The following is a 23,496-nucleotide window of genomic DNA, read 5'->3' as shown; positions in this document are numbered from 1 at the left end:
GGAACGGTTTTAGGTTCCGCTTGATGCATTGGGGATGTTTTACTAGGTACACACTATGTTTATCTGGGGATATGCACATGTTGTTCTGGTGATTCCAGTCTTCATTCCCACATGATGATCGTTTGAGAGGTGGTAAGTCACTCCTGTTGTTTATCACATTAATCACTGCACTGCATAAATAGTTTCACTTTGCCATACATCACTTGTCTTGAGAAAGGACCGGAAAGGTCCGAAACGTTTGCCGTGCTGATTCAAATAAACTAGTGTAAAACGCACTTTACTACAAAGACCCATGAGTGCCCATTTTTCTTTGGTTACATATATCTGGCTATTTTTGGAGCACCCAGGGAAATAAAAGCCTGTATATACTAACAGTATTTTTGAGTGTGCAGCCGCTCCCTTTGGTTTGTGTTTATATATATATATATATATTTGGATTTTTGTGTATATTTTGTTGAAACTGGATGGTTCCCTTAATGTGGGGATTTATTTTTCTTCTCGCTTTTTAACAGCTTTTCTTTTTTTTAAAAGAATTGTGATTAGTAAGCTGGGCTCCATTGACTTGCACGGTTGAATGCAGTACCTGGGGTGGTACAGTACCCAGAGCGGTCACAGTGCATCTTGGCACCGAGTTTTCGGTGTCGCTGAATGCCTCGCTATAGAATTGTTTCTACTCCCTTTTAAAGTTATGACGTAACAGGCACATCAGTTGTTGCCAATGGGATGTTCTTTCGTGACCTACCTGACGTGTCATTTGTTGTCAAGTGGTTAAAGTACTTACAAAGTATTTTAATGTGCTTTTTTTGTTGAGGAGGCTGCCTTGGATGCTAGCCTGCCCCTTTAAAATGCCTTCATTTTTTGATTATCTGTCCACATTAAGACATTTCTATTGGGGTATGTGACTAAATAAGTAAGTGGGCAGGGTCATATACAAGGCCACCCACCTACCTTTACTGTGGAGCCACATTACAGTGCTCAGTTTCCAAGTGTCACAAGGTGGTCATGTGGGAGCTGCGATAGAGATCTGTATTGTAACATCAGAGACCTCCATTCATTTTAGAGCTCCCTTAGCCTGTCAGGAGAGATCAGAGCATATACTCAGACGGCTCATGTGCTGGAAAGTATGCTTTAATAATTTTAACAAATCCTTAAAGCATACTTGCCAACAATCTTGGGCATGTTAAAGCTGTGGACGTGTTTTCTGATATAAAGTAGAAACCCAGGATAGTTCATCATACATTATAGCTCTCAAATCCTGGCATGCCTTGACATTAATTAATGAGTTTAGAAAATCAAATTAAATGTTTCACAGTTACAAGCACTTAAATACTTGGTGCAGACTGATTAATTGAGAGATTTAGGAAAATCCTCAACCATTTGGCTTCAGTTTAACTTAGTAAATTAAGCACCGTGCTCCAAATGAAGATATAGTTACCTTCACTATCTGAAATTAAAAGGCTTTATGAAGAACTAGAATTAATCCAAAAGAATGATTGAAAACCAGAAAAAAGGCCTTTCGTTAATTATTATGTTTTGACTCATAATTTATTTATAACTTTTCCAGTTATATATTTGCTAGAAACGTGCCTAGAAAAAATGTAGTTCACATTTTTTACTATTCAAAATGTAGTCATGTAATGTTTTTATTAAGTGCACTGTTTTTATTAAGTAAATGGGTAGTCATTATTTTCTTGTACATGAAATGCAATGTAATACACATAAAGGAAATTAAATGTTTTTAATTTTCACGTCCAAATTCTGATTTAGTTAATCGGGATTAATACAAAAGCTGGAGATTTATTACAAAAAAGAAATGACTATTTCAAAACCCTATACCCTAGAGTAAAAATGGAGTACCATATGTTAAAAGCTCAATAATTGGCAGTGATGTGCCTTTCTTATGTGTATATTACACTAGGGAGATGTGCTGATTTTTAAACAAATTACCAAATAGTACACCTGCCAATCTGAGAATCAACAGTTTAATAAGATAATACAGCATTAAATAGTGTGAATCATATATCAAAGGTAGCAGTTATCAGTGGCGACTCTAGAAACAATATTGAGAGTGTGCCTTGACGTGGCGGGTGAGCTTAATTATGCTTTGGCCAATTCATATAACCAAAACCTCTCATTTATATTATGTTTAGATATTTGTTGCCAACTTTATTAGGATAAGAAGCGCAGACAGTTTTTGTTTTTTTTAATATAAAGGGGGGCACACAAGATACCACAGTCAAACTGGGAGGGGGCATTAATAATTTCCACCATTAAATCATACCAAAATAAAAAATATATACCATATTGGCTCAATTATAGCCCGCACATGAATATAGACATCTGCACGTGACCTCCGCTGCCGGCGCGTCTGCACGATTGTTAAAGCACATCGAGCAGACTTGTCGGCAGTGGAGGCTGTTTACACGTATCGCCACTGCCGGTGAACGTCTGCACGATGCGCTTAGACAACCTCCCGTGACGGCACTCCCCCCTGTGGAAAGTGCCGGCAGGGGAGGCTGTCTCAGCCTAAACCCCGAATATAGGCCGCACCCCCACTTTAACCCCTTGATGACAATTGCCGGTCCGGGCACATCACGGAAAATCAAGTCGTTAACGACAATTGACGTGCCAGGACCGGCACGTCTTTAAACGGGTGCAGAAAGCGATCTATTTTCGCTTTCTGCACCTAAACGGTGTTGCTGTAATGCCTCAACCTCGAGGCATTCAGCAACACCATGATTGGCACAAAGGGGCCATCTCTAGCCCCTCCCCGGGGCGTCAACATCTGCCATACTTTGTATGGCGGGGGACGCCCGTTTTAAAAGCGTTTAGGAGGCGATCAACGATCGCCTGAGGTGTCTAGTTTTCAAAAATATATGGCTTTATTGGGCATACTGAAATGGCCCAGCTCAAAGATGTACCAAATAGGACATGGGCAGTTGATCGCCAAACGCCAAAGTTCAACATTGAAAATGCGCTTGCCCCAAATGTCGCCCTTTTGCCCCCAAACAGCCAGGCAAAATCATTCATGTGAGGTATCGCCGTACTCAGGAGATGTTGCTGAACACATATTGGGGTGCTTTGTGATAGTGACATATACCATAACCTGTTTATTCATACCTGAAGTTAAATGTGTGTGGAAAAACAAATGCAAAAAAAATTACTACCATAAAGTTTGACAAATGCTGATGGTAGAATTAGTGCTTGGAAAGGGTTAAAATACTAGCATTTGGAATACCTTGGGCTGTCTAGTTTTCAAAAATATATGACTTGATGGGGTAAATTGCATTGGCTGGCTTCAAATATACCCGAAATGGCACATGGGGGGAAGAATTACCAGATTTGGAAAAAATGGCTTTGAAATAGCAAAACGCTACCTGTACTTATTGCCCCATAATGTGTAGAAAAAAGCAAAAAAACATAAAAACATTGGGTATTTCTAAACTCAGGACAAATAGTAGAATCTATTTAGCTGGTTTTTTCATTACCTTTTAGAGATGAGTACAAGATTTTTCAACTAAAAGTTAGAAACAGTCATTTTTTTCTAAATTTTTCACCATATTTTATACTTTTTTTAATAGTAAATAATATGATCAAAACAATGTCATCTAAAGAAAGCCGTTCTTGTCCTGAAAAAAAACAATATCTAATGTGTGTGGGTTGAGTAAACGGGAAAGAAGAAAATTACAGCTAAACACGAGCAGCGCAGAAATGTTAAAAAGGCCATTGTCACGAAGGGTACAAAAAGTAAAATCAGCCTTTGTCACGAAGGGGCTAAAGGCTTAAAGTGGGGGAAAAAAGTGTGGCCTATATTCGGGCAAATACGGTATATACAGTGGGGCAAAAAAGTATTTAGTCAGCCACCAATTGTGCAAGTTCTCCCACTTAAAAAGATGGGAGAGGCCTGTAATTTTCACCATAGGTACACTTCAACTACGAGAAACAGAATGAGACAACAAAGTCCATAAATCACATTGTCTGATTTTTAAAGAATTTATTTGCAAATTTTGGTGGAAAATAAGTATTTTGTCAATAACAAAAGTTCATATCAATACTTTGTTATATACCCTTTGTTGGCGATGACAGAGGTCAAATGTTTTCTGTAAGTCTTCACAAGGTTTTCACACACTGTTGCTGGTATTTTGGACCATTCCTTCATGCAGATCTCCTCTAGAGCAGTGATGTTTTGGGGTTGTCGATGGGCAACACGGACTTTCAACTCTCTCCAAAGGTTTTCTATGGGGTTGAGATCTGGAGACTGGCTAGGCCACTCCAGGACCTTGAAATGCTTCTTACGAAGCCACTCCTTCGTTGCCCCGGGCGGTGTGTTTGGGATCATTGTCATGCTGAAAGACCCAGCCACATTTCATCTTCAATGCCCTTGCTGATGGAAGGAGGTTTTCACTCAAAATCTCACGATACGTGGCCCCATTCATTCTTTCCTTTAGACGGATCAGTCACCCTGGTCCCTTTGCAGAAAAACAGCCCCAAAGCATGATGTTTCCACCCCCATGCGTCACCGTAGGTATGGTGTTCTTTGGATGCAACACAGCATTCTTTCTCCTCCAAACACGACGAGTTGAGTTTCTACCAAAAAGTTCTACCTTGGTTTAATCTGACCATATGACATTCGCCCAATCCTCTTCTGGATCATCCAAATGCTCTCTAGCAAACTCCAGATGGGCCCGGACATGTACTGGCTTAAGCAGGGGGACACGTCTGGCACTGCATGATTTCAGTCCCTGGCGGCGTAGTGTGTTACTGATGGTAGCCTTTGTTACTTTGGTCCCAGCTCTCTGCAGGTCATTCACTAGGTCCCCCCGTGTGATTCTGGGATTTTTGCTCACCGTTCTTGTGATCATTTTGACACCACGGGGTGAGATCTTGCGTGGAGCCCCAGATCGAGGGAGATTATCAGTGGTCCTGTATGTCTTCCATTTTTGAATAATTGCTACCACAGTTGATTTCTTCACACCAAGCTGCTTGCCTATTGCAGATTCAGTCTTCCCAGCCTGGTGCAGGTCTACAATTTTGTTTCTGGTGTCCTTCGACAGCTCTTTGGACTTGGCCATAGTGGGGTTTGGAGTGTGACTGTTTGAGGTTGTGGACAGGTGTCTTTTATACTGATAACAAGTTCAAACAGGTGCCATTAATACAGGTAACGAGTGGAGGACAGAGGAGACTTTTAAAGATGTTACAGGTATGTGAGAGCCAGATATCTTGCTTGTTTGTAGGTGACCAAATACTTATTTTACCGAGGAATTTCCAAATGAATTCATTAGAAATCCTACAATGTGATTTCCTGTATTCTTTCCCCCCATTCTGTCTTTCATAGTTGAAGTGTACCTATGGTGAAAATTACAGGCCTCTCTTATCTTTTTAAGTGGGAGAACTTGCACAATTGGTGGCTGACTAAATACTTTTTTGCCCCACTGTGTATATATATATATATATATATATATATATCCAAAATCTATCCAAAAGTGCTATGGAATGATACTTGATCATTCAACATGGGAAGCCTGAAGCCACAATTTAGTGAAAAAATAAATTTTATATATTGAAATAAATACCACAATACCTTAACTTTTCCACTAAATTATTTCAGAGCCTTAAACGTTTTGTCCCCTGAAGTCACCACAACTTCAGGAGGGCATTTTATCTCTGGATAAGTATTAATGAAATAATTCCTACTGTAAGTTAAGTGCCAGGAAACAGATGACCAAACACACACACCAACACAGGCTCTGTCACACCGACATCCAAACACACACCAGGACAGGTTCTGCCACGCCGACACCCAAACGCACACATACACATACCAGGACAGGCTCTGCCACACCGACACCCAAACACACACATCAGGACAGGCTCTGCCATACCCACATCCAGACACACACACACACACCAGGACAGGCTCTGCCACACCAACACCCACACACACCCCAGGACAGGCTCTGACATACCAACACCTATACACACACACAATTTCAAAATTACAGCTGAACTGGCAGTTTCGTTAATATTAGCCCCTGCTGTCGATATATATATATATATATATATATATATATATATTAGCCCCTGCTGCTGCTATATATATATATATATATATATATATATATATATAAATATTAGCCCCTGCTGCCCATATATATTAATATTACCCCCTGCTGCCAATATATATTAATATTAGACCCTGCTGCCGATACCAGGTATAGATCAACACATTAACACACAGACCCAGCTTTACATGTATAGATCAATTGAAATTCACTTGTGATCTCAGCACTGAAGGTATATATCAAATAAACAGAATCAGACATACAAATCCTGTATCTGGAGGTATACAATAATAATATATGAAACGTAGCATTGCAGGTATAGATCAAATAAATACATGGAAACAGCATTGCAGGTGTTAATCAACTGAATAAGACATACAAACCCTGTATTTGCAGGTATACATAAATAATGTATGGAAACATGGCATAGCAGATATGGATCTACAGAATAACAGAAAAACCCAGCTTTTTATAGATCAATTGGAATTCACATAAAAACACGGCATTAAAGGTATATTTAAAACCCCTAAATTACAGGCATAGATCACAGGTTGCACACCCCAAAGCCAGCCCTGGCATCCACACTGCCCACATAGAACCTTGCCAGCACCCAGATAACACACATAAGATTTGCCATCTTTGTCCCCAAATAACCCAGCACAAGTCAACTTTGTTCCCAAACAGCCCGACCTGTGCCATCTTTTCCCTTCCACAATTATACATCTATGATACACACAAACACTTTTACAGTCACTCACTAATTCACACTTTCATTCAGAAAATTCATCCACACATTAATTCATGCTCTCCCTCATTCAGACAATTCATCCACATATTAACTCATGATCTCCCTCATTCACACAATGCATCCACACATTAATTCACACTCTTTACTTATTGCAATATATTCTTACTACCCTCTTCCTCACTATCTACCCCCTCTCCCTCCCTTATCACATTCTACCCCCTCTCCCTCATCGCTTTATACCCCTTCTCCCTCCCTTATCACTTTATACCCCTTCTCCCTCCCTTATCACTTTCTAACCCCTCTCCCTTCCCTTTCCCTACTCACTATCTACCCTCTCCCCTCTTTGTAGTTCTCTCACCTTTAGGTCCAGCGACGGGAGCACGAGGCTTCTGTCTTCCTGCTCTGCTGCGGTGCCCGCTGCTTCACTGCTGAGCACTGAAATATGACATATTCCGGCGCTCAGCATGAAATGCCGGCACCGCAACGGAAGTAGAGGCCTCGTGGAGGAGAATGAGGGGCGCTGAGCGGTTGCTAGGCGCCCCTCTCTCTCCTCCACATAAAAATAAAAAAGTTTAAATACACAGCATTTAAAGTCACATTGTGACTTTATTCCAAATTCGGCTGGGGGCAACATTGGGGGCAAGGAATAACCTTGCCCCCCTGTAGCGACACCACTGGCAGTTAACTTAAATTCCACATTTCTATTTATTTTAAATGGATTGTTTCGGCTATTGAGGAGATGGTGTATCCTTGTGTGCCAAATCATGACAGCATGGAACATCATGACTTTAGTAGCAGTGTGCGCATACGCTGGTTCCTGGTGGTCTGCACTCTATGTGTGGGGTCATGTGGGGGGTGATGATCAGTCACTTACTGCCACCTCAGAAATAATAAAAAAAATTAAAAAAAAATGATTGCTCAAGTCAGCCAAAGCATTGCTACCATGCCATCAGTACATTATATATATATATATATATATATATATATATACACATTTTTGCTCTGAAAAATAACCATCGTCTTATATTCAAGGTCGTCTTCTAATCAGACCTCAAATAGAGGTCTGACTACAAGACTAAGATCCAGATCCCCCTCTCTGGCAGTCGGTGGAGGTCTGTGCGATGCACGGAGACAACCCCCGCTGCTGCCGGCACTTCTGCGGAAGGTTGTCTGCTGCAAAACTCCACCAGCTGCCCAAACCAGACACAAAGGGAGTGGCATATAGGGGGGTGTAAGGGCTTTCTGGAGGCAGTGGCATATAGAGGGTTAAAAAGAATATCAGGGAGGCAGAGTGGCATATAGGGGGTTAAAAGGAACATCAGGGAGGCAGAGTGGCATATAGGGGGTTAAAAGGAATATCAGGGAGGCAGAGTGGCATATGGGGGTATAAGGCATATCTGGGGGCAGATGTGCATAACTGGGGGCAGGTTGGCAAATAAAAGGAAACAAAAATGCATTTTTCTCAATTATAGTTTTTATTAAATATGAAAAAATTGCTTACATGTGAATTAATAAAACGTTTTTCCATTTAAGGTAGTCTTATATGCAGGCTTTCTTTTTTTCCTAAATTTATATTCAAATTTTGAGGGGTCATCTTATAATCAGGGTTGTATTATAATCGAGCAAATACGGTATATATGTGTGTGTATATATATATATATATGTGTATATATATATATGTGTATATATATATATGTGTATATATATGTGTGTGTGTATATATATATATATATATATATATATATATATACACACACTATATGGACAAAAGTATTGGGACACCTGACCATTATACTAACAGGGTTTTGATGACATCACTTTCTATATACATAGACATTAATACTTTGCAGCCTTTCCACTGGGAAGGCTTTCCACAAAATTATGGCGTGTTTCTGTGGGATTTTTTTTGCACATCCAGTAGAGCATTTATGAGGAGGCCAGGTGCAAGCAGATGAAGAAAAGGCCGAGTTGGAAAGCAAGGTGCAGGAACCACGACCACAGGAACCAGAAACGAACTCAGCAGTGCAGGGGTTAATACAAACAGGTCTGGAATCCAGAAGATACAGACAACGGTCAAAAGCTTAGGTAATGCAACTTCAGAGAACTCTCAGGCAACGAAGACCACAACAGGGTACTAGACTGAGCATTTCTGTGGTTTTTAAATGTGGCACTCATCTCAAGCTCCGCCCCCCAAACCGCATCACACCAGCTCTGGACGACTTCTGGACCAGTCCAACTGCACCCCCTTCACCGCAGCCAGGAGGAACACGGGTGAGTACAGAATACCGGGGTTCACTGCTCCGTCGGGAATTATGAAGTGATGTATTTTGGTGGCTGAATTCTTTCCGAGCACTTCGGTTTCCTCTTGGCTCACAACGCCTTCACAATGTTTTGGCATAATTGATACAAATAAAATACTATTTGGTATGCCTTCAGAGAAAGATGAGAGGAGTTTTACTGGAACCGGTACATTCTTCCAAAGTCACTGTCAGGAAATGTCCATCTTTAAGGGATTGTAGAATATTGTATGTCTATGGGCAGGGTTTTTTTTGTTTTTTTGGTTTTTTTTACCTTGCTAGATCTATTGCTGGGAAGAATGAGCTTCATTATCATCTCAGAGTAACTAAGCTGGTTAAGGAGGATGTGAAAGTATAGTAGCTTTTTCTATAGAAATGTAATAATTTCCATTATCCATTTTTTTTGAGGATAACTGTTTGCTTTAGATTTTTATAGATGTGTTTGGATCTCACGTTTGGCTAAACTGCCTCAAGCATAGGTAAAGGTGGCTTTAACCAAGGCGGCTGTGGAAGTTTGGGGTAGAGATTTTGCGAAGGAGGATTTTGTTGAATTGTGTGACAATATGGGTGTTGTGTAAGTGATATGTTACATATAAAGTCTATTACAGTTGTTTATGTGTTTGGAGTAATTATGTTTAATTTATAATATTTGGATGGACCCCTTCAGGAAAATAATCCCCATGGTGGCAATTTACAAAGCAATCTAGGATTGCTTTCTTCACCTAAATTGTGTTGCTAATGCCTCTGTGTTGAGATCGGACCCCCCCCCCGAACGTCAGCATCCGCCTTATATTGTATGGCGACGGATGCCTGATTTAAAAGAGCTTAGGAGACGATCAAAGATCAACTTCCACTGTTACACTTTGATTTTAAGCTTTTCAGCAGTGTGGCACCTCCTGCGGACAAGGAAGGTCTGACGGTTCTAGAGAGAGTATCGGCATTATCTGCCAGGTAAGTAAATTGCTCACTGATTCCTTGTCTAGGGGTATGTCGAAAGGTTATGCAAAGGCATGGGGTCATTAACAGATTTTTATGACCACTATAGAAACATAGAATTTGATGGCAGATAAGAAACATTCAGCCCATCCAGTCTGCCCATTGTTCTCAATGTAGAAACTCAGACCATAATCAAATCTTTAGGATGTCAGTATCAAAGGTACTTTAGCTTTTATATTAATCCTTATAGGTAGGGGTTATTGTAGGTGTTCTATCTATCTATCTATATATATATATAATTTATATATATTTATTTATTTTTTTGGTTTGGGGCCATTTTGTTTTCTGACAATGTATCCAGACCATTTGGTTCGGACGAAATTCGGAATGGTTCCCAGTTTGGAAATTACATTGTTGCACACAGTGAGTCTCTTACTTGGACAAAAATAGACACATTTTCCTAATATTGTTTGAATTTGTATCTTGTTTACTTTCAGGTGTGTAGGTTTTAAAGCGTTATAAGGGGTTTGTGAACAAGTTTAATAGGGATATAGTTTTGATATTTTTGGAGTTTTGCTCACACAGCTTCAGTCATGGGAATTAGTGTTATAAATAAGGATGTGCCGCTCTCCCAGGCAGTGCCCAAGGTGAACTGCGAGCTAACCACCCTATTACCCAGAGTAGTTACAAAGCTAAATTAAAGACTACTAATAGTTTTATTTATGCTAGAATGTGTTAGTATTCGATACATCATTCAATTCATCCGCGCGTAGTTTCTTTCTTTTTTCTTGTTGCCTGATAACTTTTGCTTTTGTCAGTTTCTTGCAATATGGTTCTCTCTAACTATTCTCTGCCTCTGATTTGGGGAGCTGATCCTTGTATTCCCTCCTTTCAGAACAAGTGGCCTTATTCCTTATGGCTACTGCCTTGGAGATTATCTTCTGTTTGGTTTCCTTCACTGCATACCATTTCCACTTTGCCATTTTTTATCATTATCCCTTCAGTGCTATATCTGTTAACTTAAATTACTTCCTTTTATTACCTTTTAGCATTAAAAGTGTAAAATGCATCAATTACTTGATAGTTTTATTGTGCATGCATTTAGACCTTGGCCATGTGTGCCAAGTGCTTATTTTCCAAGCATAGAAATCTACTTACAAATTCTTATTGTGGCATATAATTGGTAATACATTGAAATTACAGAGTACAATGGTAAAGAGTTTGTAATCTGCAAAAAAAACAAGTATTTTTAAATATGCAGGACATAACATAAATATTTTGAATGTATGATCTCACTTAACATACAGAAATGACTACAGTATCATTTATTTACTGGAAGATACTTTTACAATACAGTTAAATATTAGTAGAGACACATCAATTGGCACATACAGATAAACAGTCTAAAATACAATATGTAATACACAATTTGTACTTGCCTGCATCATCTGATGTTTTATTGCATCTAACATTCTCTTTAACAGCTTTCACTTCCTCTGAGATGTCATTTCCTTTTACTATTGAAACTTTTTTAATGCAGGGCTTGATGAGGCAAGATATTTTCACAGAACAATGGGGTTACTTAACTAGTATGCCATCAATGCCACTTGCATTATGTGTTTCAAGGCCAGTAAGTCAATATTTATTATAATGTTTTACAAACTGTTGAACTTAAAGACCATCATTTGTGTGTCCTGTTATAAATTGAATGCTTAGTAGATTAATGTAACGTTAATGTTGCTTTTAGGCAGATTAAGGGGAATGACAAATACAGTACCTATAATTTGCCTTGTCAGGTTCTGTGTCATATGATAGCAGAAGCATATATTTGCTTTGTGTGAAAAACTTGTTGATGGGCGCCATACAGGAGACTCAGTGAGCTCAGTGAGCTCTGTACAATTTCAGTAATTATGGGACGCTTGCATGTGCTTACACTAAATAGACAAAAGTATTGAGACTCTTGACCAGGAACTTTTATGACATCACATTTTAAATCCATATACATTAATATATAGTTGGTCCCCTCTTTGCAACCATAACAGCTTCCACTCTTCTGGGAAGGCTTTCCACAAGATTTTGGAGTGTTTCTATGTGCATTTTTGCCCATTCATGCAGTAGAGCATTTGTGAGGTCAGGCACTGAAGGCCCGGCTCACAATCTCCATTCCAGTTCCCAAAGGTGTTAGATGAGGTTGAAGTCAGGGCTCTGTGTGGGCCAGTCAAGTTCTTCCACAACAAACTCATCCAACCATGTCTTTATGGACCATGCTTTGTGCATTGGGGCACAGTCATGCTGGAATAGCAAAGGGCCTTCCCAAAACTGTTCTCACAGCATACTAGGACATTTTGGACAATGCTATGCTTCCAACTTTGTGGGAACAGTTTGGGGAAGGCCTTCTTGTCCACCATCAGGGCCTGACCTCACAAATGCTCTACTAGATGAATGGGTTAACAATTTCCAGAGAAACACTCCAAAATCTTGTGGAAAGCCTTCCCAGAGGAGTGTATTTAAAATGCGACGTTATAAAAGTCCCTATCTGTGTAATGATCAGGTGAGCAATCTAAAATAGATAACATCTACCTACAAGCCAACAGTCACACAAGAGAAGACTACTGTGAAAAAGTTTCCAAAATGTGTTAATGCATTTAAAAGAAAATTATAAAAAGTCGACCTGACAGTACAAATCTTTTTAAACCTCAAATTACATTTTCTGTTCTATAAATAGTTTATTATTTATATAGCACTAACATAATCTGCAGCACTGTACAATAGTTTTTATTCTATATGAAGATATTTAGTGGTAAATTAAATCTTCTGAATACAAAGAGGTTGATAGATTGAGGAAATTTAAACATGCATAAACTTAATCTAAGACAAAACCATGGACTGATTAAAGTCTAAATCATTACAGTGGGCAGACTAGATGGGCTGATTTTTTTTCTGGGCCTTCTATGGATGGTCTATGCATTCTCTATCTATATATTTTGTAAATATATTTTGAACACAGCTGGATGGTGTACATGTAGCATGTTCTTTGCAAGATATGTTACAGATTGCATTAGATTATTACTGGGCAACTTGTCTGAACTCTCACCTCACAGATTAGTATTGTTGTCAGCTTTCCCCCCTGATGACTAATGTAGAATAAAGGCTGATGAGCTGAGAGTTGCGCTGTCCAGGGTTCTGATCTGAACTACTGTAAAAGGGTTACATGGGTAGCCGGGTCATGAGAGCAGGCTACACAGATAGCCTCAATTAAGTAATTCAGGTTTTCAGAGACGCAGACTGGAAGAAGGGTGGTTCATCAGTATTTCTTCTAGTCAGGAAGATATGGACATGTGCAGCTCTCCTATTCAATATTTTATTGAGGTAGATAAATGGAATAATACATGTACTAAGCAGGCTTATTTGCAAGCTATGAAACCTTCTAATGAAACATCATAAATCCCACATAGATGAAGCTGCACACGAGTTATCAAGTCCACGAGAATTAAACTGCCCTGAAAACTTATGTGCAGATGCATCCACACAACATTTTTAGTTCCAGAAAAAAAGGTTTTATAAGCTTGCAAATAGCACAATTTACTACACAAATCATTTGGTTACATTATAATATATATTCACACCTAATGCACAGGTTCTAACAATGTCAATCCATTTAAAATTATGTGGGCATATAATATAACCAACAAGGTGCAAACTATTACATATAGTAAAACAATATACAGGAAAGAGAGCACACAACCTTAAAAGTATAAAAGGCATATACATCCATATTCCAGAGTTGCTGCTAGAATAATAATGACCAATAAATACACGAAACACAGCAAGAATTCAATGCATGCCAAGCAAATACCATTCAAAAAAACACCTATTAAGGCATAAATATTGCGGATTCTGTCACACTATATGGCCATATATTGCTTAGCCCCCCACTACGTCAAAGTACCCCAGGTTTGTTGAGTGCTATCTAATTTAACATGGCTATATTGCTTACCAAGGAATTGAATTATTGTTAGAGCATTGCATTGTAGGCTACAGAGACCTTCAAGTCCTTTAAAGCCTTCTCTGGATGCCATTAATAGAGGCACCTGTGTGGCAGCTGGAGCTGCTAATTAGGGTGACCACATTTTATTTCTGCCATTCAGTGACACACTATGAAACTCATCAGATTATAGACACAGGTGTATGTGTATATATATATATATATATATATATATATATATATATATAATGTTAGACATGCATTTGTAACTACATAATATGTACTTATCTCTTTAATATTAGACCCTGCTGCTGATATATATAAATATTAGACCCTGTTGCCGATGCCGATATATATAAATATTAGACCCTGTTGCCAATTCATTTTATATTGAAAAAATTGGGCCCTGCTCCACACTCCCTAGCATGCAGTCACTCCCCTTTCCTGCACCAACAAATATTTGCCGCACTGAATCAGAATCAGACATACAAATCCTGTATTTGCAGGTATACAATAATAATGTAGGGAAACATAGCATATGGGTCAACAGAATAACACACAACCCCAGCTTTGCAGGTATAGATCAAACGGAAATCACATGTAAACTCAGCACTGAAGGTATAGTTCAAATAAACACATGGAAACAGCACTGCAGGAATTGATCAACTTAATAAGACATACAAACCATGTATTTGCAGGTATACATAAATAATGTATGGAAACATAGCATATGGGTCAACAGAATAACACATAACCCCAGCTTTGCAGGTATTGATCACTTGGAATTCACATAAAAACTCAGCATTAAAGGTATAGATAAGTTACAGGCATAGATCACTGGTCGCACACCCCAAAGCCAGCTCTGGCGTCCACACTGCCCACATAGAACCTGACCAGCACCTAAATTACACACACAGGACGTGCCATCTTTGTCCCCAAACAGCCTGGCCTGTGCCATCTTTGTCCCATATACACCCCTGCCTGTGCCGTCTTGGTCCCCAATGTTTAAAAACTCTGCTTGTGCCATCTTTGCTTTCCATAAATCAATTATACATCTACGATACACACAAACACTTTTACAGTCACTCACTAATTCACACTTTCATTCACGTAATTCATTCACACAATACTTTATTCTCTAACTCATTCACACAAATCATTTACACATATTCATTAATGCATTCTCACAAATTCATTAAATCATACCCTCACTCATTTAGACAATTCATCCACACATTCATTCACACTCCCACACATTCACACAATTCATCCACACATTAATTCATTCTCACTCATTCTCACTCTTTATTTCAATATTCTTACCACCCCCTTTCTCACTGTCTATCCTCCCTCTCCCTCCCTTCTCACTATCTACCCTCTCTGCCCCTCTGTCTCCCTGCTGCCGCAGTGACGTCATATTCCGGTGCTCAGCATGAAATGCTGGCACAGCGACCAAGTTGGAAGCCTCGCAGAGGAGACTGAGCGGCACCGAAAACTTGGCGCCCCTCTCTCTCCTCCGCAAAAAAAAGATTACGTTTTTCAATACCGGGACAATGCACTGTCCCAGATTGAGGCTGCCCGTGACTTAAAGTCACATACATACTTCATCCAAATAACGTTATCAAAAATACGCTCTCATACCTTGTGCCATATATTGTTTAGATCAGGGGCAGGCTGAGCGGGGGGGGGACAAAATGTGGGACAAAAGCCTGAAGCAACAATGATCGCAGGGGTCACAACTTTTTTTTTTAGTATACTGATGAACTCCCTATACCATCACGTTACATCAATATGTGTTAGAAAATCAGGAAAAATGGGCACGGATGGTGGGCTGATTCAGTGGCGCAATGGGCCACTAGACTAGACTTGCCCCCCAGGTCGTAGGCTGCCAGCCCTCCCCTGGTTTAGATTGGTATATACTAACATTTCTTAGCTTGAAATAAATAACATTTAAAAGAGTTATCCTCTCTTCATCAGGTCTGAAGCCATACTAATCAACATGACAGAGGTTACTACTTAAAACAAGTGATGGTATTAGAGAAGAGGATGGGGGGGGGTTGAGTGGGGTGTCATAAATGATGGGCCTGGAGGTGAAAAATGCAGAGTGGTTGAGAGATAACAGACACAGAACAAATAAACATAGGGAAACCAATTAACACATCGGAGACAATAATACCAATTAGACATGGATTAGACATTAAGATGAATGTTCGTGGTAGTGTGTCAGTTTTTTTGACTGCATGTATGTGTGTATACATACACATACCTGGGAACTTCTGGGCTGCAGCTACCCGGAGCCTTCCCTTGCGGGACTCGGCCAGGACTGCACACTGACGTTGCCAGGCGGTCCCGCTGATGTCGGTGGGTGGCCCCACTGATGTTAATGGAAGTTCCCGATGACGTCAGGGGCGTTCCTGCTGACGGCAACAGGAAACACTCCCATTTAATGAAAAAATGGGCGGGGATCGGGATGTTTCAAGACCCCGCTCCTGCAACCCGGAGGATTTGGGTTTTGAACCGGAGGAGCGGTGCTCACCTGGCAATGTCCAGGTCAAACCCGGAGAGTTCCCAGGTATGAAGGAGACTATGTGTTTTCTTCTGTCATGTTTTTAAGGAGTCCACAGACCATGAATAAAAGTTTTTGGGTTTTTTTTGTATCTTTTCTAGTTTTGATTTATTGCAATTTGTGAGTGCTGACTGCAAACCTCTTTTTTTCTGCTATTAAAATTGGGAAGTTGGAAGACCCGCAAGCAGTTTGGGCACCCTGGATATTCAATAACTACAGACAGAGCCCACATACCAAAAGCTGAGTAATTATGAATGGGCTACTGGATTCTGTACATAAGTGCCACTTAGTGAATAACTATGCAAGTGATCTTTCCAAACATTTTAAGCCACTCACCTTGAAGCGGTTGATTAAATCATAACGTGTGAGCAATTCGTAAAAGATGAATTTAAGTGCATGATCGCCACTGGCATCATTTAGTGCAAATACATCAAAGGACCACTTGTCAACATTCTGCAAAACACAAATGAGTGCTTTTATTAGTTCTGAAGTACTGGAACACATGTAATAGTATAAACATATACATGAAACAAGGACTATTTATTTGTAATATAGTGTATAAAATATAGAATTAAAATATTTTTAATAATTAAAGACTAATTAGGAAGTACATAGACTAATGCCCAAAAAAACAAGATCAAGTTAGTACATTTGCATTGTAAATCTGTTATCTTACGTAACAGTCCTGCTTAATGTTGATCTGTCCGTAAAAGGATACATACTGTAAACCTTTACTAAACATATATTCTTTTTAAAAATGCTTGTGTTAGAATTAATGGTCATGCATTCTTAAATGTTTATGGCTAAACAAGCATGCCTAACTGGAGTTTACTATTACAGGATTTTTATTTAGGGTAAAAATAAAAGTTTCTATTAAACATGTTTACCGCAATTCACCTGAGAAGGAAAATAAATAGACAACACAGAACAGTTGCTCTTAAATTAGTTCTGAAAGACTAACTGTTCTGAAGTCGATGAAATCCTGAATTCTTAGGGGTCTTTAAGGAATGATTAGAGGATAGGGACAAGACAGATGACTAGTTTTCTAAACATATTTGTTTATTGGGCATTAATACTTTTATAAACTTTAAAAACGTCCAGAAATTGTTTTGCTCCCCTAATTATATCTCTAAAACACTTTACTTACAGTCATGTGGAAAAGAAAGTACACCCTCTTTGAACTCTATAGTTTTACATATAAGGACATAATAACAACCATCTGCTCCTTAGCAAGTCTAAATTAGGTAAATAAAAGTTCAGATGAACAAAGACATATGACATATTACCCTGTGTCATGGTTTATTCAACAAAAATGCCAAAATGGAGAAGCCATGTGTGAAAAACTAAGTACACATTATGATTTAATAGCTTGTAGAACTACCTTTAGCAGCAATAACTTGGAGTAATGGTTTTCTGTATGACTTCATCAGTAAACAACATCATTGAGGAGGAATTTTGGCTCATGCTTCTTTACAACATTGCATCAGATCATTGGGGTTTGTGGGCATTAGTTTATGCACAGATCTCTTAAGGTCCCGCTACAGCATTTTTATCGGCTTAACCCCTTGACTGCTAACGACGGCATGGTGCCGTCGCTAGCAGTCCCAGTCAGGTGCTAACGACGGCACCATGCCGTCGCTAGCACTCTCCTACCTTGATGGAGGTCTGTGGACCCCCATCACCACCTACCCCGGCGATCTGCCCCTCATATTGAAGGGCATCACTGGGACCACCCGATCCGGCCGGTGACGTCGCGCGTAATGACGCGATGACGTCACCGCGCAACTTTATTGAAAACTGACAATTGTCAGTTAAAGAGGTATGGGGGCATGCTGCTTAGATGCCTGTATCTCAGGCATCTAAGCAGCTACAGACCCCCAACATATACCGTTGGAAAGGTAATCGCCTCACCTGGGTGTGCTGAAAAAAACAATATATGGTTTGTATAGTTTATTCCCAAGAAATTTACTTCTAAACACGTTTAAACGTGAGATGCACCAAAATGTCGAAAACCAGCTTAGCACCAGGGTGGGAAATGGCTTAGCAGCCAAGGGGTTAAAGTCCGGACTTTGACTGGCCCATTGCAACATCTTAATTCTTTTCTTTTTCAGCCATTCGGTTGTAGATTGGCTGGTGTGCTTGGGATCATTGTCCTGTTCAGTCAAGCTTTAGCTGTCAGACAGATGTTCTTGCATTTGACTCTAGAATACTTTGGTACACAGAGGAGTTTATGGTCGACTTAATAACTGCAAGGTTTCCAGGTTATGTGGCTGCAAAACAAGCCCAAATCATCACCACTTTGGTCTTGTCTGTCCAAAGGACATTGTTCCAGAAGTCTTGTGGTTTTTTCAGATGCAACTTTGAAGACCTAAGCCATGCTGACATGTTCTTTTTAGACAGAAGAGGCTTTCTACTGGCAACCCTTCCAAACTAACTATACTTGTTTAATCTTTTTGTAATTGTACTGTAATGAATCTTTAACATTTAACATGCTGAGGCCTGTAGAGTCTGAGATGTAACTATTGCTTTTTTTTTGCAATTTCGCTGCAATTTTTTGCAATTTGCAATTTTTGCATTGCACAGTCTGACCTTGAGGTGAATTTGCTGGGATGTACAGTCCTGGGAAGGTTGGCAACTCTCTTGAATGTTTTCCACTTTTGAATAATCTACCTCACTGTAGAATGATGGACTTGTTTGGAAATGGCCTTATATTCCTTCTCAGATTGATGGGCAGCAACAATTGCTTCTCTAAGATCATTGCTGTCTTTCCTCCTTGGCATTGTGTTAACACACACCTAAATGCTCCAGACCAGCAAACTGCTAAAACTTTGTCTTTTATAGAGGTGGTCATACTTGCTAATGATCAATTAATCAAGGGCATTTGATTAACAGCACCTGTCTGCTACTTAGCATTTTAATTCCTACGGAACCAGTAAAGGTTAGTTAATTTCTCAAACATGGCTTCTGCATTTTGGCTTTATTTTTATCTAATAAATCATGACATGTTGTAATATGCCGTATGTTGTTCATCTTTTTTAGGCCTGCTACGGAACAGATCATTGTTATTATATAAAACTATAGAATTTTAGAGGGTTACTCTCTTTTTGACAAATACAGATCCATCAAATAACTTAGATATGTCCTATAAAGGAAAGTCTACCCTTCTTGTATTATAACTATTTTCTTTGCTAAAGCTGGTATTACATAGACAATATGTATTATGAAAACTCATATTATGAAAACTCATATCATGGGACATTAAAAAAATGTTATTTGTGAAAATGTAAGCATCCAATACTAACAAATAATTAAATAACAAATTCTGAGATCATTGTATAGCTCAGTCAGTAAGACACTATGGGTATAATTTTTTTTATTAGGAAATGTCTTATAGGATGACATATGTTTTTGTTAGGTAGCTATTTAAGAAAAAAATTGTGGTGAGCCTGGTCTCTCCCTGTTTTCACCATTTATATATGTGCTGTATATGTGCTGTAGGCCAAATCTTGCTTGCATGTGCCGTGATAAACTCTGATGGCAGTATGTGCAGCTGAATTATTATATACATATATCTGAAAGAATAACAACCCCATTAGGAATCTCAATTTGTATTACTAATTAAGATATATATGGTGAGACACAGCTTCTAATGGTTATATAGCTTACCTTTTAATACAAGCGTCAAATAAATCTATTTTACTGCGTGCCTTAATACATTCTCATCAATAGCATATTAGATGCCATTTTCATGTTTACTTATTTTCTGAAATTAAATTTCAAAACATTTTTCTTTTAATAAGTTTGCTTTATGAAACCCATCACAAATCTATTAATGTCATGGATACACAGTAGAACAGGCCATAGATCTGCTGTGCACTACTTTGCAAAACATTATAATTTTTGTACTGCTGATACTTTTAATAAATAGGATACATATGCATAAATATAAGGCCAGCAATCACTCGTGCGGCAATATGTGCGATTTGGTACTGTGCAAAGAAATAGTTAAAGTATTGTTTAGTTTCGGAACCAATGTGCAACAAATCATCCAGTCCATGGCCTGAAGCCAGCATTAAGTCATCCCTGACTACAAATGACGATGTGACTTCAGTCTGTGTATATTCATGCATAACTAAGCTTCATTGTTCCAACACTGCATTAAAGATTTAAATCTTTAAATTGCAGGTTTCACTGTATGTTCAATATCTGTCAGGGGTTACGTCTCAATTCCCAGGAGTCACTTCAATCAACGAAGAAAAATGTTATGATTATTCTTTATGTGCTTGCATGACTCACTGCCGATAAACGATTTATGAAACAAAGGGCTGAGGCATTATGATGGCTGTCATAAAAGCTTCATAACGAATAATACTATGCAGTCAGATAAGACCCTGACATTTAATAATAAAATAAGCATTTATATTTAAAGTTAAAGTATCCCCTAAATAATAAGGGGGGTTCACTATCTTGCTTTCATTTCTCCTGAGGAGTGCTGCCATACGTATTCAATTAAATAAACTGCCATTGGCAGTTACCAATTGAAGTCATACCAGATTTCAGTGAGGAAGTCTTAAACACAATATTAAAACTAAATAAATGTGCTATATGATTGAAAAACCACCACTGGAAAAACCTATGGTGCAGTTTGAAAGAAAAAAGTTGGCTGCTACCCACCCAGCTACCCTATTCTGATTTTTGTTGTGTGTGTGTGTGTGTGTGTGTATATGTGTGTGTATATATATATATATATATATATATATATATATATATATATATATATATATATATATTATATACACACACACAGAAAATTGCAACCACACAGGTTAAAAACACTTATGGAAGCCTATATTACAATTTGTCAAATGTGTAGCGATCCCGGATTTTTGTTCTGGAACTAGCAAAGCAAAATATGCTATACTCCCTTCCTTCTTTTACATGCTCGCTTGAAACTCACAAAATGAAAAGTCAGACATTCAAAAAAACTCACATTTTAGTGAATATGTGAGTTGTTTTGCCAGTGTTTAATTGCAAGTGCACTCTAGTCTAGACTAGCCAAGGGTTATCTTAATTGACCACTCAACTTAGATTGAGACTCACATTTGTCACAGGTACTATCAATGTGGTCTGCTTGATCACTTGTCAGTCATGACACGATATTGTGGTATTTCATATTTGGAACAGGCAGTGGAAAACTTTAACTTTGTAATCTGTTTTTCTTTTTAGGATATGTATATAATCATAAATTGCCAGAGAGAAGTTTTGAGATTTCTCACATTGGGGACTACATGTGCAGAAGGAATTTCTTTTACCACCAGAAAGCTTTCTTATCCTGGTGTCATTCTTCAATAAGTCTCCTTAGATACCGCATTTGCTTGAATATAAAACAAGGGGTATTTTTCAGAACATTTGCTCTGAAAAAAACATTGTCTTATATTCAAGATCGTCTTATAATTGGACCTGAAATAGAGGTCTTACTATAAGACTAAGATCCAGATCCCAGTCCAGACCTCAACCCGATTCAAATATCTGCAAAGCTCAATGAACTGAAGCAACATTTAAAGAAGCGTGGGCCAGCGTGTACTTAGTTTTTCACATTTGGCTTCTCCAATTTTGCTTTATTTTTGTTGAATAAACCATGACAAAGTGTAATATGTCTTGTGGTGTTCATCTGAGGTTGTATTTACCTAATTTTTAGACCTGCTAAGGAAAAGATGATTGACATTATGTCCAAAATTTCACGTTTCTTAACACTACACCGCTGCAACAACTGGGCATTACTTTGTACATGATTTCTGATGGCAGCTGTTTACAAAACTCAGACATTTACCTTTAGAACCGCAATGACAGCAGGGGGGTAGCTGAGTCCAACCATGTTTGATGTCCTTCTGTACATTCTGTAGAAAATGTTGTGTTAATATATAATAAAAAATGATTTAGCATATACAGTATATAAGTATGTTCCTATCTGCGTACACTTTTTTCTTTTTTTTTTTTTTATACATATTCCAGCAAGAACTCTAGCATATAAATCTAAAGTAAGGTGTGAATGTGTTAATCGTTTATCTCTTTTAGCTTTCACTCAACAAATATCCAAATCAACTGGAAGTCAAGTGCACTCAAGTTAACTTTGGTTAACTATGGTTACCTGCTAACTCTTAGCAATCACTTTTAGATCTTTTGTTCCAACAACATTCGTAATGTAAGAAATTAAACTAAATAGGCTTTTGTGATGAGACCAATTCAGCTGGCAATTTGGTTGTCCAGGGTGAACTTTAGTGTAATTCTATAGGTGATATTTTGGGGATCACCATAATCAAGTATCACCATTCAGTTTTAGAACGTAAGGGGTTGGGCAAAATACACATTGATAGTGGACTGTATAATATGGGTTACAAAGGTATAATGTTTGCACCTATCATGTTAGTAACTTACATAAAAAAAAATGTAATCACTGGATAAGCCTCATTCAGTCTCCAGTTGACAACTCTGAGGTGCACGTTCCTTAATATAGTATAAATATCGGGAAAGTCACATGAATGTAACTCCTTTGATATTGTTAATGCTAGTTAGTGCTATAAAACAAACTGTAATACTGTTTGCAAATTGATTTGCGTTCTTTTGTCTTTGAGTTCAATAGTTCTGCTAAGCCACAACTTTCACATTAAAAATTTTGCCTTGGGACAATTCCCACAAAACAACCTTTAGAAAAAGATAGCAAGGAGCACCGTGATAAATTGTACTTGGCACAATACCTGCTCAAAGCTAATATCTTTGGATAAACAAACATACAGCCCTACGATTCATGTGGAATTAAATGCCTTCTTGCACTTTTGCAACATTTTCTCCCCCAGGCCACGATAACATCACAAATATAAATTATTGCACACAAACTAAGCTGA

The 23,496-nt window shown here is 38.6% G+C and overlaps 1 protein-coding gene across 4 annotated transcripts in view; it reads right to left on the bottom strand.

Moving 5' to 3' along the window:
• PDE1C (phosphodiesterase 1C) overlaps positions 1-23,496 on the bottom strand; it is a 350,923-nt gene that overhangs the window by 85,721 nt on the left and 241,706 nt on the right. For all 4 annotated transcript variants that reach the window (XM_053466975.1, XM_053466974.1, XM_053466978.1 and 1 more), the window contains 2 exons: positions 22,425-22,491; positions 16,931-17,047 (listed from right to left, as the gene is read on the bottom strand). In XM_053466975.1, coding sequence (XP_053322950.1) covers positions 16,931-17,047; positions 22,425-22,491 — 184 coding nt within the window. The remainder of the gene's footprint in view (positions 1-16,930; positions 17,048-22,424; positions 22,492-23,496) is intronic.

This window comes from Spea bombifrons, chromosome 5 (genome assembly GCF_027358695.1).
Source record: "Spea bombifrons isolate aSpeBom1 chromosome 5, aSpeBom1.2.pri, whole genome shotgun sequence".
NCBI lineage: Eukaryota > Metazoa > Chordata > Amphibia > Anura > Pelobatidae > Spea > Spea bombifrons.
This window is presented reverse-complemented; position numbering and strand designations above follow the sequence as displayed.